A 17,699-nucleotide genomic window follows, 5' to 3' on the forward strand; every position below is an offset into this window, starting at 1 on the left:
CTAATAGTGAGCGAATGAGGGACGAAGCGAGGGGTACCGGTGAACGGTTAGACAATAAATTTGCGGGGTTAGACAATAAATTTGAGGGGTTAGACAACGGGATAAAAGAGGTAAAGAATGGGTTAGAGGGGTTAGAAAACAAGATGGAAAACTTATTGCGGGAAATAGGGGAGCAATCGGCCCGGGAAATTAAACAAATGGGAGAGCAGATAGAAGAGGTGAAAATCGGGGTAGAAACCAAATTGGATTCCCAAAGGGATGAATTAGGACAGATGAGGGCGGCATCCACAAAAGAGATGGAGGAGATGAAGGAGGAAATACGACGAGGTGTAAGCGAGGAGGTCTCGGGGGTACGCGAGGAGGTAAAGCGAGGTGAGAAGCGTATGGAGAAAGAGGTGAGGAATAATACGGCTAGGTTACAGGGGGGAATAGAGGGTATGACGAGGGGAGTAGAACAGCTGACAGTGGGACAAAAGGAACTCGTGGACCAAGTGGAAAAGAACACTGCAATAATCGGGGGGTTAAAAGTGACACAAAAAGACATCAAGAATGAATTAATAGCGACACAGAAGGAATGTCAGATGGTACATGAGGGGTTGACGAAGAGGTTGGAAGAGGTGACAGAAGTAATGGAGACGAAGGACAGAGAGGTGAGGACGCACATAGAAATGGTTAAAGTGGCGTTGGAGGAAGAGATAGAGGGGGTGCACCGGGAGATGAAGGAGGTAAAGGAAAAATTAGAGGAGGTGGAAGAAGGGGTGATTGAAATTAAGAAGAGACGGACGGAAACTAAGAGAGAAATACAGGAGGAGGTGATGGAATATGTGCAAGGTCGGTGCTCAAATCGTGATGGTGTGCTCGCTAACCAAATAAAGAGTTTGCAGGTGGCGAAGGAGGTGCGTAGACGAGGTGCCAAGGTGAGTGGCGATATATTCGGAAATGTATATGGTGTGAGGGAAGCTTCAGTCGGCTTGGGGGTTGATTTGGATCCGGGTGTTCGTGAGAGGCCGCTGGTGAAGTGTGTGACGGGTGCGGTGTGTGAAAGAGGAGGTGTGCGAGAATGTCCGACTCTGGGGTGTGTGAGGAAAAAGTGCGCGCCAAGGAGTGAGTGTGCTGTCAAGAGTGAGTTGGTCGTAGCGCCTGTGCGAGGGGGCACATGGAAGCGCAGGATGGGGAGTGTTACAGAGGATGTAACGAGAGAGTGTGCGCAAGAGGATGCGCGAGAAAGGTGTGTAATGGACGGGTGCATGAGGAAAGAGTGCGCTGTCAAAAGTAAGGGTGAGTGCGCGACCGAGTGTGGAGGTGAGAGTAGTGAGAGTGACACTGAGCGTGAGTTGGTTGTGGCAGGTGAGAGAGGATGTACACCTGGAATGGAAGGATGCACACCTGAAATGGTAGAGCGTGTGTGGGAATGCACACTGGAATTGGTAGTGAGGCACGTGGTTGGGTGTGCAAGTGAGAGCACACCTGTGGTTGTCACAGAGGAGGTGACCGAGGAGGGGGCACGAAGAGGTGTGTTGGTGAGGTGCGCGAACGACGAGTGTGTGCAAAGGTGTGCAGTGGTCAGGTGTGTGACAAAGTCTGTAAGCCGAATGAGTGTACCTGGGTGTGTCAGGGAAGGTGCAATGACAAAGAGCATGGAGACGGCTGGATGTATGAGCAAGGAACGGGCTGCGGGGTGTGAGCATGCAAGTGGAGCATCGACGGTAACCGGGTTAGCAGTTAGAGCGACGTATAGCCGAATCGGGCCCTCGGTGCGCGCCGGGCAGCTTTGCGTGCCGCTGGGATCCGCGGCGGTTTCGAAAGAACCGCCGTGCGGGATCCACGCCGGGCCGCGCTTTGAACGGCCGCGTCTGTGCTCCACTAGGCGGAGCGGGCAGCCCGATAGGAAGGGTCGTCATGGCGACCCCTTTTTGTTGAGGCGTTCCGGCAGGTCGAGATCGGGCCATTGGACGGCTCCGTGCTGAGGTGGTGCGTGGGCTCTCGGCCCGGGTAAGCGTCCTTCCCTGCACCGAGTGCCGGATGCATCCAGCCGCTGGCACCAAGCAACCCGCATTCATTGCTCGGCTTTACGAAGCAGAGCTTTGGAAACGAATTGGCGCACCGAGAGGCACTAGTGAGTAGACGGGTGACGAGGATAGTGTTTTGGCCCCGAAATTAGAAAAACAAAATTTGATGATTGGCAGTAATGATTGGCAGATGATTGGTAGTGATTAGCAAATTTTTGATTGGCTGGAATTAGGTGAGCAAAATTGATAGTGGGAGATACCCGATGTGGTGGGATGGCAACTCTGCCATCTCTCACAGGAGGGGGCAAAGGAGCAATAGACTTATGGGGTTTATGGCAGTGAAAACTAGCCCGGGAGGGTTAGGATATAATGATAGGGACCTAGAGAAGATGACCTTAGGTAACGTTAAGATTAGGTAGTAACAATGATACCTGTAGTGGGGACGCAGGTAGGTTAGTGTGGATGATAATGACGTGGTATGTGCTTAGTTTAAAGGGAAGACGGGGAGCACTAAGTTAGCAGGGCAACAGGTAGTTCAGATGATGCCGTGTGTGTGGTTAAAAGGTGTGATTGCACAGGTGTGCAACTGGACAGGTGTATGGAGCAGTGTTTGAGTGAGTGATAGTGATGTGTATTGTGCTGACCAAATGGTCCAGGAGGGAAGGAGGGTGCAGGTGGCACCAGGTGTGATTGCACAGGTGTGCAACGACAGGTGTATGGAATAAATGGTCTGGAGTGTATGGAGTATTGGAATGGATGGTCGTGGAGTGAGTATGGTGGAAACTGTGGAGTGGAGTGGATGGTGCGGAGGTGTGAATGGGGGAAGAGTGGACCCCCATCACGAATACCCGGGAAGGGTAGTTTAAGTGTTAGGTAGAGGGTACAGGTAAATTGTGGTTGGATATTGGCATCTGTGGTGCGAGGTGAAAGAATCGTACTTGGATGGGTGCATTAGTGTTGTGGAAATGGCTGGGCATGTAGCCTGTTAGTATGTGTAATTGGTTTATTTTTCCAATTAATTCGGTCATTTTTCCATTTTCCCTGTATATAACCTTGACTGCTCCTTTTGCTTTAGTGTGTGTAAATAATAAATCCTGTTATTCTTCTGTACGTCTTCTTCTTCCTCTTTACATGCGGTCACTTTAGAGGTTTCCATATTGAATATCTGTGGCGCGATTTTGGCCAACGTCCAGGAATCGAGTTAGTCGGGGTAACTGTTAGGGCCGCGGCGCCATCCGCTCGGCAAAACAACATCCTATCCGCGGTCCGTAACAATATATATATATATATATATTTATTATTATTATTATTTAGGTTAAATAAAACAAGTACAAAAAGTTTTAAATAAAACAAAAGCCGCGTCGATGTTACACAATGCCTAGTTGCAGCTGTGCCTATAACGTCGATGTTATAGGCACAGGACATTCCTATTGATTCGATTACTTGATGTTATTTTTGTGCAAAGTGAAAATATATCTCGGCAATTTCCCGTGTGTGGCGACGAATTTTTAATATATCTCGGCATTTTCCCGTCTGTTATTTCGGGCGGTGTATGACTGAGCATGCCGCGATTTAAACAAAATATATATATACCTCGGCATTTTCCCGTCTGTTATTTCGGGCGGTGTATGACTGAGCATGCCGCGATTTAAACAAAATATATATATCTCGGCATTTTCCCGTCTGTTATTTCGGGCGGTGTATGACTGAGCATGCCGCGATTTAAACAAAATATATATATCTCGGCATTTTCCCGTCTGTTATTTCGGGCGGTGTATGACTGAGCATGCCGCGATTTAAACAAAATGTATATATCTCGGCATTTTCCCGTCTTTTATTTCGGGCGGTGTATGACTGACCATGCCGCGATTTAAATTTTTTTTATCTCAATGGACTTGAAGTTACAGGCCTTTGAGAATTCATTTCGTTCTATAAAGGGCAACTTTCATCGGATTTTCTTCCCGTTTTTTTTCAACCGAGTCTAAAACTATGTTAGCGACTGTGAAAAATGAAATGATATATCGAATTTGATTTGAAATAAAACTGTGTGAGAGAGGAAGACACCACGGGCCTACAAAACAGGCCTCAAAGCTATGCGAGTTAATAAAATGGTGGATATTTGTTTATATGAAGCCTCTCCCAAAATGGGTGGAGCTATGGTTCCCATAATGGGTGGAGCTTCGAGGTTTTGTCTTCTCTGCAAGAACAAGAAGAAGAAGAAGAACAAGAAGAAGAAGAAGAAGAAGAACAACAACAACAACAACAGCAGAGGGCACTCTATGAGCAGCGTCTGCGACGCGGCTAAAAATCGAAATAAAATTTTGTATTTTTTCTTTTCTTTAATTTAGACACCACACTCCTACCTCCAGCTCTTTCTCCACCGTGTGTACAGTGTATGATATAAGTGAATGGCAGATTAATAAAATATAATATGCAATTGATTTCTGGAATCAGGCCTACATGGGTTTAAAGATTAGGTCAAAGATGAAATAGGGTACAGTGATCATGAATTGTAATGAAATCAGGTTAAAATGTGAATGAGATGATCAGTAAGTATGTAGAATGTAGCCTGACATATAAATTCAATTCACAAACTAAACAAAATGGAGTGTGTTTGACATTTTTGACAACTTGTGTTCAATGGATTTGTCTACAAAATCCTTTTACAACACACCACATTAATCATTTAAATCAACATTCTTCCATATACAGATTGTCCTATAAAATGTTACACATGTTTTTATAAGTTTAATTTTTTTTTAGTCCCATGATCATGAGACGGCTGGCAGGTCGGCATAGTGGTATGCACACCCGTCACCTCTAAGCTGTCTAGGCCCAGCTATAAGCTGTCATCCTGGTGTTACACAGACAGAGTGATTCATCAATGTGTGTGTCATCCCTCAGATGAATGTTAAACTGGCATCCCATCTGCCAGCATTTATTGGTGGATGTTAAAGACCCCACGGTGTCCTTCATGAAGAGTAGGCAAGCTATCGCCGGCACAATGAACAAATTCCAAATCCTGACCAGCTACTTGGTCGAGTATTAAGTCTGGCCAGCTGCTTCTTCAGGCTAGCCACGTATCATCATCAAAAGATAAAAAAAGAAAACGTTATTACGTTTAAACCTTTTTATACTTTAATTGTTTTTATGTAAAAAGCTAACTTTTTGTGACACCCTGTATTATTGTCATACTTCTATGTTCGGCGACCTTTTTCCGAGAACGGAACTACTCCCAGAACTGTGTGAGTGGAAGCACAAAGTTATTATATTGCCATTACTTTTATGTTAGGCCACCAAATTACTGATAACCTAAATTTTTCTAGAAATGAAAAGGATTGACGTCTTTCCAGAACAGTGGTATATTGTGGAAAACAACACACTAAAAGCAGTATACAGGAAGTTTGATCCAAAATGGTTTCTGTTTGACGATGGGTGGGAGTGTAATGTGTGCTTGTCTGGTTTATGAGCAATATTTGATGTCTTTCCCCAAACCTAAACGTCGTTGCACTTTTACAAGCTATCAAAAGCAGGTAAAATGTCGGTCGTTAAACTGGGTGTGTGTTTGTTTCTTCATCATGGCAGGACGAAGGGCACTTTGTATTCAACAAACAGATTGAAAAGGACGACCTGTACGACTTCATCAAGATGTTTGAGCTCCCACTCGTCTTGCATTTTTCAACGGAGGTAAACAATTGACTATGAAAACATATTCCACTGTCATTTCCTCACTCACCATATGGAGATCCGGGCCGTTAATAAACCTGCACCTCTAATCAACAAAGCTCAAAAAACCACACAATTTGAAAAAGTATAGATTTATTTCTCACCTGTTAAAAAGTTTGCAAAATGTTTTATTATAGTGAACCACACACCAGATCAATGTATTGATAGCACAGGTATATATGAACTGGCTAAAGCAGCAACGGTGTTTGTCTTACTCTAAGGTCTTACTGCAATTTTAAAACTGGGGTAAAACAATCTAGCGAGGCAGCCAACACCCATTATTAGGGTGAATCCTTCACATTATGATACAAGCATGCAATTTGGCAGGTCTTATATATATATTATCTTTAAATCCAGTCGATGCGCCAACTCGAAAATTCAATATGCTATACCAATTTAATAATTTGAAAATTTGAATGACCTCTTTTATATATATATATATACATGTAATATATATATATATATACATATATATATATGTATATATATATATATATATATATATATATATATATAAATAATTATATATATACTGTATATATATTCATATACGTTTTTATTTTGGCCATATCTGTCACATAGTTGATGACGTATATACACATATACAACTATATTGATGTATATATACAACTCATATAGTTGATGACGTAGTTTATACAGTTTATATAGAATCAATCCTTCATATAGTTGAAGCAACTGTTGAGAGGAGAAGAATCTTTGACATCTGAACAGTACTCCCAGTTTCTTCGAGACAGACTTAGCTATTTGTCTAATGTTTGGATTCCAGGATAAATTTGAAGTTAGGGTAATACCTAGTAGGTTTATTGTATCACATGGTGTAATTGTGGATCTTTCAAAGGAGATTGGAGAGTTGAGAGGAGTTTTAGAGAGAGAGATGGGAAGAAATTTCTCGAATTGCAGTGTTACGATTATATTTACTATATTATTAGTATTAACGCTATTATTATTATTACGAAAGCAATACGACTGTGTTAGTTTATTCTATGTTTCGAGTCAACAATGAACAAACCATACACCGCTTCAATCTAGAAACTTTGCAATAATGACAAAGGCATTACAGTGTTACGATTATATTTACTATATTATTAGTACCAGTGCGATACCCATGCTACGCATGGGTGGGAGGCCAGAAGCAAACAGGCAATGCAGATACGGCGAATGCTAAAGCATGAAAACAATGAATTCCACATTCCTGCAGCATCCTCAGTCGCACGTCAGACATGGACAGCAAGTTCGTGAAGGACTTCCATGAAAAACGTACCCGTTCGCAAACAAACGGGTACGTTCACATATAGAAACATCGATCGTGGGTCCGTGGCGAATCTGCATATGGCGATCCGCGAAGTTCACGTTTAGAAGGTAGAAACCATGACGGCACGTCGTCATTTACTTGAACTCGATATCTCTTTTTTCATTCCAAACAACATAACTCCAATCACAAAATAAACTTTTAACAACATTGTTAATGTTTCCTTCATTGTAAAAACTACCAAGTCAACAGTTAAAAGGATTTTGAGCCGATAGGTTTTACGGCCTTGGCAAGATCGATGGAGACAGCGATCTGTTAGGGTATTCACCACCCAAATAGCTATGTGGAATTCTCTCATGTAGAGATTAAACTCACGTCGTTTGATCTTTGGCCGAGGTCATTATTTACTTTTAATGATGTCTATATACGAATCAAAAGGAAGATAATTGGTTTTGGGTCGTCCTTTCCGCATATCTCGTGGGATTGTGAGTTGGAGAGACGACCATGATGGCGGGGAGGGGGTTGGCATTCTCTCAAGCAGGGATTCAACCCATGTCCTTATAAAAGGTCTTTGTCCGAGGTCACCGAGTCCGATCGGTGCAGCTGTGCAGCGCAGCTGTGCAGCGATCTGTGCAGCCGTTTGTGCGGCACCCAGGAGAATAACATTATGCGGGAGTCCAAACCTGAAAATGCTGGAGGCCAAAGCTGAAATTGGAAAAACAATATAGCCTATTTTACTCCAGGAGATCCCAGGATTACCCACCCAAAATATCGTTGCGATCGGTTCAGCCGCTTTTGCGCTACCTTCGAACGGACGGACAGACATTCAGGCGGACGGACATTTGGTGAATCATAGTAAGATTAACACTATTATTATTATTACAAAAACAATACTACTGTATTAAGAAACCTGGGCTAATTTGTCCGAAGCAGCCTGAAGGTGAGTCATGAAGGCATGAAGCCTAAGGCCTATAAGTACTGTGTCGCTGGAAGACCTGTAATGCCTATGCTTTCCATATTTGATGATCATTTTAACAATCTGTTTTTTGTGTGTCACACTGAATTAAAAACGTAAAGCTAGAGTATGGCGATTGTGATATATGACAGGTTCGACGATATGTTCGGCCTGAATGAAAGTGGATTCAAAATGGCGGTGTGCGGAGTCAGCCTCTATACTGCCATAATGACATCAAACATAATCACATCACCCTGTCATTTAACCAGATCCTCAGCTCTGATTGTTATACGTTTGAGGGGACATACATGCAGACATACATAGGAAGGACAAACACTGTTCTAGACGGCTTTGCCCTATGGGCTACGTTGTAAAAACAAGACGGATACACGACAACAGCATAGCCAGGCTTGGACCTGCTTATAGGAGGATCTACTGTCGCCGTGTCATGTGGCCAGATCCTCAGCTCTGATTGGTGGACGTTTGTGAGGGACATACATACATGCATGCAAACATACATACAAACATACATACATACACCAGACGGATAGACAAACGCTATTCCAGATGGCATTGCCCTATAGGCTACGGCATAAAAATCAACTTTTTACCTCCGCCACAAAAGGTGGCCAGAGGTCATGCTTTCACCCCTGCCTGTTTGTCTGTCTGGGTTTGTCTGTCTGTCTTTAAACAGAATATCTCAAAACGTTGTGGACGGATTTCGACGAAATTTGGTGAGGTAATTGAGTATGCGACATGGAGGAAATTATTAGAGTTTTGTGAAGATCCAGATCCGGATACTAGAATTTTTTTACGTGATTCTTCACCATTGACAGATATGGCCAAAAACGATATATAGCATGATATCTCAAAAAGTTGTGGATGGATTCCGACGAAACTTGATAGAAAGGTTTGGTGTATAACAAGAATGAATCATTTCGATTTTTATGAAGATCAGACTGCAGATATCCGGATACGAGAATTTTTTTATTTTTTAAGTGATTTTTCACCAATGAGTGATAATGCCAAAAACAATATATATATACCACTGAAGGAGCTGGGGCTCCCACGTCGATCGGAAGAATGGACGCGACAAAAAGCTGGAATTCATCCGAGTTGCTTTAATCAAACCAAACACTCAGGCACTCTCTAAAAAGCCCGTTTATCGGGCAGCAATATATATACATATTATCCCGGAGCGTTTGCCCAGGAAAGGCGAGAGGGGGCGTGGCCCAGCGCCCCGACCGAGGCCTGGCAAGTTGAGCGCGGGCCTGCCCGGGCGTCCTGGACGAGCCCGGCATGGTGATCGCTCCGCGTCCTTGATAGGTGCAAGGCGATTGTGAAAACCCAGCGGTAGCCGCAACACACATCCCCCCAGAATCGACTTGCACTGGCAGGGTCAATTTGAGGGGGGTCCTGATGACCCGGCCGAAGCGACCCCTGGCGGGTCGTGGGAGGGGGTCCGGTGTGGTGGTGGGCGGTCGAGTGGGGGGCACCGTGGACGGGGGGCGGCCTCGCCGCGGCGGAAGGGCCACCCGCGGTGGGTGGTCGACGTCCACGTGCGCCGGCTTGAGGCGGTCCACCGCAATCCGGTCCGACCTGCCGCCGATGTCGATGACGAACGACTTGTCGTCCCGTCGCAGCACCCGGAAGGGCCCGTCGTACGGCGGCTGGAGTGGCCCCCGATGTGCATCGTGACGCACAAAAACATACTCCGCTGTGCGAAGTGCTGGGGGGACGTAGGACTGGGGGTCACCGTGGTGGGATGTTGGCACGGGGGCAAACCGTCGGGCGGCCTCCTGGAGGTCCGAGCGCTGGTGAGCTGCGGACCAGGGACTGGTAGCGTCGGGCACGAATTCGCCCGGGACGCGTAGCGCCTGGCCATAGACAAGCTCAGCGGTGGATGCCTGGAGGTCCTCCTTGGGGGCCGTGCGGAGGCCCAAAAGGACCCACGGCAGCCGGTCGGCCCAACCGCCGTCTTGAAGGCCGGCCATGAGCGCGGCCTTCATGGAGCGGTGGAATCGCTCGCACAACCCGTTTGCTTGGGGGTGGTAAGCCGTAGTACGGTGGATCTTGACCCCCAGGTTGCGGGCGACCGCGCCCCACAGCTCGGAGGCGAACTGTGGTCCGCGGTCTGACGAGATGTCCGCCGGTGTGCCAAAGCGGGCGACCCAGGTGGCGATGAAAGCCTGCGCCACGTCGGCGGTGGTGGTGGAGAGGAGGGGAACGGCCTCCGGCCACCTGGTGGTCCTGTCCACCATGGTGAGCAGGTGTGTGAACCCCCGTGACGGGGGGAGGGGGCCCACCAGATCCACGTTGACGTGGTCGAAACGTCGTTCGGGCACGGTGAAAGGTGCCAGCGGGGCCTGGGTGTGTCGGTGGACCTTGGCCCGTTGGCAGGCCGTGCAGGTGCTGGTCCAATCGCGGACGTCCCGACGAAGGCCGTGCCAGACGAATCGCGCCGACACCAGCTTCTGGGAAGCTTTCCGGCCCGGGTGGGAAAGGCCGTGGAGGGAGGCGAAGATGCGGCGTTGCCAGGTGACGGGCACGATGGGGCGAGGCTGGCCTTGGGAGACGTCGCAGAGCAGGACAGTGTCCGTGAAGGGGATGTCGGCCAGGCGGAGGCCCGTGTCCGCCGCCCGGAGGGCTTGCACCGTGGTGTCAGTGGTTTGGTCCGCCGCCATAAGCGCAAAGTCCACGCCCAGGTGGACCGCGTTCGCGCTGGCCCGGGAAAGACAGTCGGCCACGGCGTTGTTTTTGCCGGCGACGTGCCGGATGTCCGTGGTAAACTCCGACACGGCGGAGAGGTGGCGCTGTTGGCGGGCCGACCACGGCTCCGTGACCTTGGCCATGGCGTAAACCAACGGCTTGTGGTCGACGAACGCCGTGAAAGGTCGGCCCTCCAGGAGGTGGCGGAAATGGCGGACGGCCAGGTGTAGACCGAGGAGCTCCTGGTCAAACGTGCTGTATTTGAGCTCATTCGGCCAGAGCTGCCGGCTGAAAAAAAGCGAGTGGCTGCCAAACCCCGTTCACCCATTGCTCATGTACGGCGCTCACCGCGTAGTCGGAGGCATCCGTGGTGAGGGCGATGGGAGCGTTGAGCACCGGGTGAGCGAGCAGTGTTGCGTCGGCGAGGGCCCGCTTTGAGCTTTGGAAGGCCGCATCCATTGCTGCGGACCAGGCGATGTCGTGCTTGGCCGGCTTGCCCCGGAGGGCTTCGTAGAGGGGCCGCATGAGTTGAGCAGCGCGGGGCACGAAGTGGTGATAAAAATTCACCATTCCCAGGAATTCCTGCAGGGCCTTTATGGTGCGGGGACGCGGGAACGTGGTGATGGCCTCGACCTTGGTTGGCAGCGGCACGGCCCCGTTCTTGGTGATGTGGCCCAAAAAATCAACGGCCGTCGTGCCGAAGTGGCATTTGGCCGGGTTGACGATGAGGCCGTGCTCGCTGAGGCGCCCGAACAGTGTTCGGAGGTGGAGGAGGTGCTCGGCCCGGGACGTGCTGGCGACGAGGATGTCGTCCAGGTAAACGAAAAGGAACGGCAGGTCACGCAGCACGCCGTCCATCAAGTGCTGGAACACCTGAGCCGCGTTCTTGAGACCAAACGGCATCCGCAAGAATTCGAATAAGCCGAACGGCGTGATGACTGCCGTTTTAGGGACGTCGGCCGCCCTGACAGGTACCTGGTGATATCCCCGTATGAGATCAATTTTCGAAAAAATGACCCGTCCCGCCAGACGGGCGGAGAAGTCTTGGATATGCGGGATCGGGTACCTGTCGGGGGTGGTAGCGTCATTGAGACGGCGGTAGTCGCCGCACTGGCGTAGACCGGCGGGCCCGTGGTTGGTATGTGGTGCTCGATCCCATGCCGTACTGCGACGGCCGAAAACGCCCTGGCGTAGACCGGCGGGCCCGTGGTTGGTATGTGGTGCTCGATCCCATGCCGTACTGCGACGGCCGAAAACATAGACAGGCGGGCCCGTGGTTGGTATGTGGTGCTCGATCCCATGCCGTACTGTGACGGCCGAAAACGTCGGCCGCGTGAGGGCCGGGAACTCCGTGAGCAGGCGAGCAAACTCGTTCGCCGCCGGGACGGCGCATGCCAGCTCGGTCGGCGCGGAGCTGTTCAATGTGCATACCAGGGAGCTGAAGGTTTCGGCGTTGATTAAACGACGCCGTTGGACGTCCACCAGCAGTCCGTGTGCGCAGAGGAAGTCGGCGCCTAGCAGAGCCATGGGCACGTTTGTGGTTACAAACGTCCAAGCAAAGCGTTGGCCGCCGAAGCAGAGGGTGACGTTGCGCGGGCCGAAGGTGCGGATGGTCGATCCGTTGGCCGCAACCAAGGAGGGGCCGCAAACCGCGGATTGCCTGTCCTGGTCAGAGGCAGGTATGACGCTCAGTTGGGCGCCGGTGTCGCACAGGAAGCGCCGTCCGGACGCTTTATCCGTGATGAACAGTAAGTTGCCCGTGTGGCCGGCGCTCATGGCTGGTAATGAACGCCGGCCCGGCCGTTTCCCGGCCTGCCGAAGGTGCACGGGGGTCGGCATGTCCGGGCCTTCTGTCCGAACCTGGCATGATAGTAACACCACGCTTGGTCAGGTGGAGGCCCGGTCGTCGTGCTGGAGGTGGTCGGCTCGGTGTAGCGGCCACCAATTGCGTCGGCAGTTCGGTCGTCGACCGTGCCGGGTGCTCGGGCGCCATGGGTGTTGCGTCGGACGGCGGTGGGTCCCATGTCGCCGCTGCGATGCGCTGTCCTGCGGCGGAGATCTTGTCGGCTTCTCTGGCAAGGGCCCGGGGATCTGTGATCGTCATGCTTGCCAGGGCGAGGCGTACCGGGTTAGGCAGCTGACGGAGGAACAGCTCCCGGAACAGGAATGCCGGAGAGTGCTCGCCGAGCAGTGAAAGCATGTAGTCCATTCGCTCGGAAGGGCGCGTGTCGCCGAGCTCGGGCAGGTCGAGCAGGCGCCGTGCGCGTTCCGCCGATGGGAGGGCGAAAGCGTCGAGGAGAAGCTTCTTAATCGCGCCGTATTTGTCAGCGGCTGGCGGGCTCTCGAGGAGGCTCAGGGTGCGGGCCGCGGTGGCCGAACCGAGCGCTGCTACCACATGGTGGAAGCGGGTGTCGTCGGCCGTGATGCCTCGCAGGGCGAACAGGGAATCCGCCTGTGCGAACCAAACCGCCGCGTGAGCCTCCCAGAAGGTAGGCAGTTTAAGGGCGACTGCCATGTCGATGTCGGTAGGTCACCAATGAAGGAGCTGGGGCTCCCACGTCGATCGGAAGAATGGACGCGACAAAAAGCTGGAATTCATCCGAGTTGCTTTAATCAAACCAAACACTCAGGCACTCTCTAAAAAGCCCGTTTATTGGGCAGCAATATATATACATATTATCCCGGAGCGTTTGCCCAGGAAAGGCGAGAGGGGGCGTGGCCCAGCGTCCCGACCGAGGCCTGGCATGTTGAGCGCGGGCCTGCCCGGGCGTCCTGGACGAGCCCGGCATGGTGATCGCTCCGCGTCCTTGATAGGTGCAAGGCGATTTTGAAAACCCAGCGGTAGCCGCTACACCACGATATTTTAAAAGGTTGTGGAGGGCTTATGACAAAATTAGGTGGATGAGTTGATTCGGTGACAAGAATAAGCCGATTAGATTTTGGTTCAGGTCCAGAACCAGATCCGGCCCATCAGCGGGATAGAAAATGTAAACTGTTCAGCCTGGCGGAGGTATGCGCTCTACCGAGTGCTATTCTAGTTTTTGCTTTAATCGCATTACCTCTTCATTTCTTTATGCCTCCTGTTGCCCAATTGCATGTCCTGTATGTGTCTGTAGGTGGCACCCAAACTTTTTGCACATCTTGTTCGGGTTCACACCCTCCTGTTCGCCAGCAATGAATCCAGCTCATTTCCAGAGCTGTATGCTGAGTTTCGAGGTGCTGCAGCTGCTTTCCGTGGGAAGGTAGGCAACAGTATCACAGCGTGTGCAAAATCGTCACACTCCGGTCAAACCTTTCCAGTTATCTCTCCATATATACAAGTTCAATCAAAAATCTATCCACATTTTACTAAATTGAACCTATTGGCAAAATGCTAACCTGCTAATAAAATAATGACATCTCACATCCCTTTAAGTCAAAAAGCTGTTGCCACAGTTTGCACAAATGTAATGCACAAAGTGCATTATCTTGTTAAAGTTTTTGAAACCACAAACTGAACTTAAAGAACATTAATATGGATAATTATACTTTCTAAGCTGTGATTCAATAGCCTGGTTTTGGCTTAGTGGTTAAGGTGGCGGCTTGGGATCCTAGGGTCCTGGGTTCGAATTCCAATTGATCTCTGAATTAACGCCAGGGGGGTTGACTCAGCCTGTCAACCTTCCGAGGTCGGCAAATTGAGTACCAGCTCGCTGGTAATTCCCTGTGTGTGGCAAGAGGCGACTAGCAGGGTTGGTGTCAGGAAGGGCATCCGGACCGTAAAACATTGCTTAAAAAAACATTGCTTGCTCTGCATGGTTCCCGACACTTCTTACCTGCTTGTCCATGCTGGGATCGCCATTACCTGCTCGTGTTGGGGACTGCCATTTGCCGGCCTGGTATTCGTTGGTGAGCCCAGGACAAAAGGCGTCGCGAGGAGAGGCATCTGGAACATCATGGCCTTTGTGCTAACAGCTCTCCAACATTCGTTTTCCCCTCCCCCTCCCCCATGAATGTGTCCTGGTGTTTATTTCCCCTCCCCCTCCCTTATGTCGTGTTTATTTGTTGTAATCGTAATGTAGGATAAGCTAAGTTCCTGCTTCTCGGCTTTTTTTCTTTCCTATTGAATAATTACTCCATAAATATTTGTAAGTAAATCAAATCATTAAACGTTTCCTTTTCTCTCTGTCAATGAATGCCTTTTCTTCCATTGATCCGCCATTGCTCGCATCTAGGTTAGCGATCGGCTGTAACAAAATTAGCATTAGTCAGGCGTGTGCCAATGGATTCGCTAGGCCATCTAAATTTCCATCTAGGAACAAAATAAAGTCATACACCGCCGGAGCGAAGGTATGTAGGTACGTAGGTACATTGCCCGATTGGGACCGTCACCTGGTACAGGTAAGCTATCATGTGACGGACCAATTGGCATTCGTAGTTGCTGGTTCACAACCTGCCGAAGTATGAAGTTATTCATGCGTGGCAGCCACAGGTCCGCTAAGTTTGGGAGGGAATGGAGACTCAACCCTCATAGTAGACCCGAACCCCAACAATATATACATATATATATATATATAGATATAATTTTTTTAAAGCAACTACGGAAATGCAACAGCACTCCATTAAGGTTTGCAGCCTATATTATGTGCTTGTAAAGTTAGCTTTGCAGCAGATCAAATTCATCCCTGTCTTTCCTTGCACAGATTATCTTTGTGTTCGTCAACACTGAAGAGCCAAGCAATGGGCGCTTGCTCGATTTTTTTGCTTTAAACGAGGATGAATTGCCTGAAATCCGACTCATTCACATGGAGAACAAGACGCACAAGTTCCGGCCTGTGACCAACGAGCTCTCAGCTGCAAATATCCAGAATTTCTGTCAGGACTACCTGGATGGAAAACTCAAGGTGGGTACTCTAGTTTTATGCATCCCAGAATAAGTAAATAATAAAATTAAACCTTTGTCAACAAAGCCTAATTGGGGAAAGAGGGAGGGGTGCCCGCACATGCCTGACAGTAAAACTTTTTTTACTAACTGTTGTAAAGAAGGAAAAGGTAATAAAACACGACAGAACGTTCAAAAATCATTGTGTCAGAAAGGTGACAACGCTACATCAAAATGATCATTCCTGATGCTCTATATATGTCAATATACACTACCGGTCAAACGTTTTTGAACACCTCAGTTTTTACAGTTTTTATTGAAATTTAAGCAATTCAAGTCCAGTGAATAACCTGAAGTGGTACAAAGGTAAACAGTAAACTGCTCGAGGTTAAAAAAAAAGTTTCGGTTAGCAAAAACGGGAAAATAATGTAAATTGCACAGTTATATTGTAAAAAAAAAAAAAGGCTTTCTTCAGGGAACAAGTAATGGGTTAACAACTTACAGCTGTTCTGCAGCAATGTAAGTAAATTAAGCCTTGAAAGTTGATGCAAACAATTCCTACAGGTGTCCCAACCTCTGCTGATTACTTGATTACAAACCCCCTGTCTGTATAAAGCAGTATTGGAACATGCTGTTATTACACCCTCTGAAGCATTATTTGGACAATATTGCACTGCAGGAAGTAGTATATTGCTATCATAATGGTGAGGAAAAGGCAATTAAGGGTGTAGTACTGGTGAACAGGTGATTTTTATTTTTATTTTTTTTGTAGCTGAACAGTTTCCTTATAGTCTTATAAACAAGAATCCTTTTTTTTTTTTTAGCTGAACAGTTTCCTTATAGTCTTATAAACAAGAATCATGCTATTAGAGGTCATAGAAGTACCCCTAATTATTGTTATCTTTACACGCAATTTACAAGAAATATAATATTTTGCATGAAATTTGTTATAACTTGGGACATGCATCATTCTTTTGGGCTGAAATTTGGACAGGATATTCAGAATATCACTTCCTTTAAAATGATGAAGGCTTTTGTTTATAGGAGTAGCCATTGTGGATTTATTGAAGGACAACCAAGTTTTATCTGGTAATTGGCATAATTAGCTAATTAGTGAACATTTGACATAATTTCACAAAATCCTCATCAGGTAGTAGAGTAACACATGTATAATACATGTACCAAGTTTTGTGTGAAAAGAATGATAGGTGACATAGAAGATAGAAGTAGAAATGTGTTCTTTGTTTTTCCTTGTTTTTTATTGACGGTCTAATTTATGCAAATTATATGCATGTAATATGACAAAGAAGCGTTGAAACTGGTCTGAGTTAAAGCCAAGATTATATCTTTCAAGAAAAACTGAAAATTAGATATTAACTTGACTTTGTTTTTGTGTAAAGGCCTCTCAAAGGTACCTATGTAGTTTTCTCAATTTTTCACCAGTACTACACCCTTAACAAGGGAAGACAGACAGACCATTTTAACTCTTAAAAGTGTAGGTCTTTCCTTTAGAGAAATTGCAAAGAAAGCCAAGGTGTCAGTGAGTACATTTTCCTACACCATCAAAAGGCACTTGGAAACTGGAGGAAACTCTGACAGGAAGAGGTCTGGCAGACCCAAAGCCACAACAGAATCAGAAGACAAGTTTTTGAGAGTCAACAGCTTGCGTGATAGGCGACTCGCAGGACAACAGCTTCAAGCACAGCTTAACACGGGTTGAAGTAAGCAAGTCTCAGTTTCAAGTGTGAAGAGAAGACTTCGAGCTGCATGTTTGACAGGTCAAGTGGCAGTAAGAAAGCCATTGCTAAGATGGCAAAATAAGAAAAAGAGGCTTGCCTGGGCCATGAAGCACCGCCAGTGGACTACTGAAGACTGGAAGAAGGTCTTATGGACCGATGAATCAAAATTTGAAATCTTTGGATAATCACGCAGGGTTTTTGTACGCCGTCGAGTAGGTGAAAGGATGGTTCCTCAGTGTGTGACACCAACTGTCAAACATGGAGGAGGAAGCGTGATGGTCTGGGGCTCTTTTGCTGGATCCAGAGTCGGCGACTTGCATAGAGTGACTGGCACCCTGAACCAAAAGGGCTACCACAGCATTTTGCAGCGCCATGCAATACCCTCTGGTATACGCCTAGTTGGTCAGGGGTTCATCCTACAGCAAGATAA

At 47.9% G+C, this 17,699-nt stretch overlaps 1 protein-coding gene across 1 annotated transcript in view; it reads left to right on the forward strand.

Moving 5' to 3' along the window:
- LOC137423380 (protein disulfide-isomerase-like) overlaps positions 1–17,699 on the forward strand; it is a 107,152-nt gene that overhangs the window by 51,772 nt on the left and 37,681 nt on the right. Inside the window, exons 5-7 of the mRNA XM_068110480.2 lie at positions 5,595–5,696; positions 13,786–13,911; positions 15,352–15,552. Coding sequence (XP_067966581.2) covers positions 5,595–5,696; positions 13,786–13,911; positions 15,352–15,552 — 429 coding nt within the window. The remainder of the gene's footprint in view (positions 1–5,594; positions 5,697–13,785; positions 13,912–15,351; positions 15,553–17,699) is intronic.

The sequence above is a fragment of the Myxine glutinosa genome, chromosome 3 (genome assembly GCF_964187855.1).
Source record: "Myxine glutinosa chromosome 3, kmMyxGlut1.1, whole genome shotgun sequence".
NCBI classification, from domain to species: Eukaryota; Metazoa; Chordata; class Myxini; order Myxiniformes; family Myxinidae; genus Myxine; species Myxine glutinosa.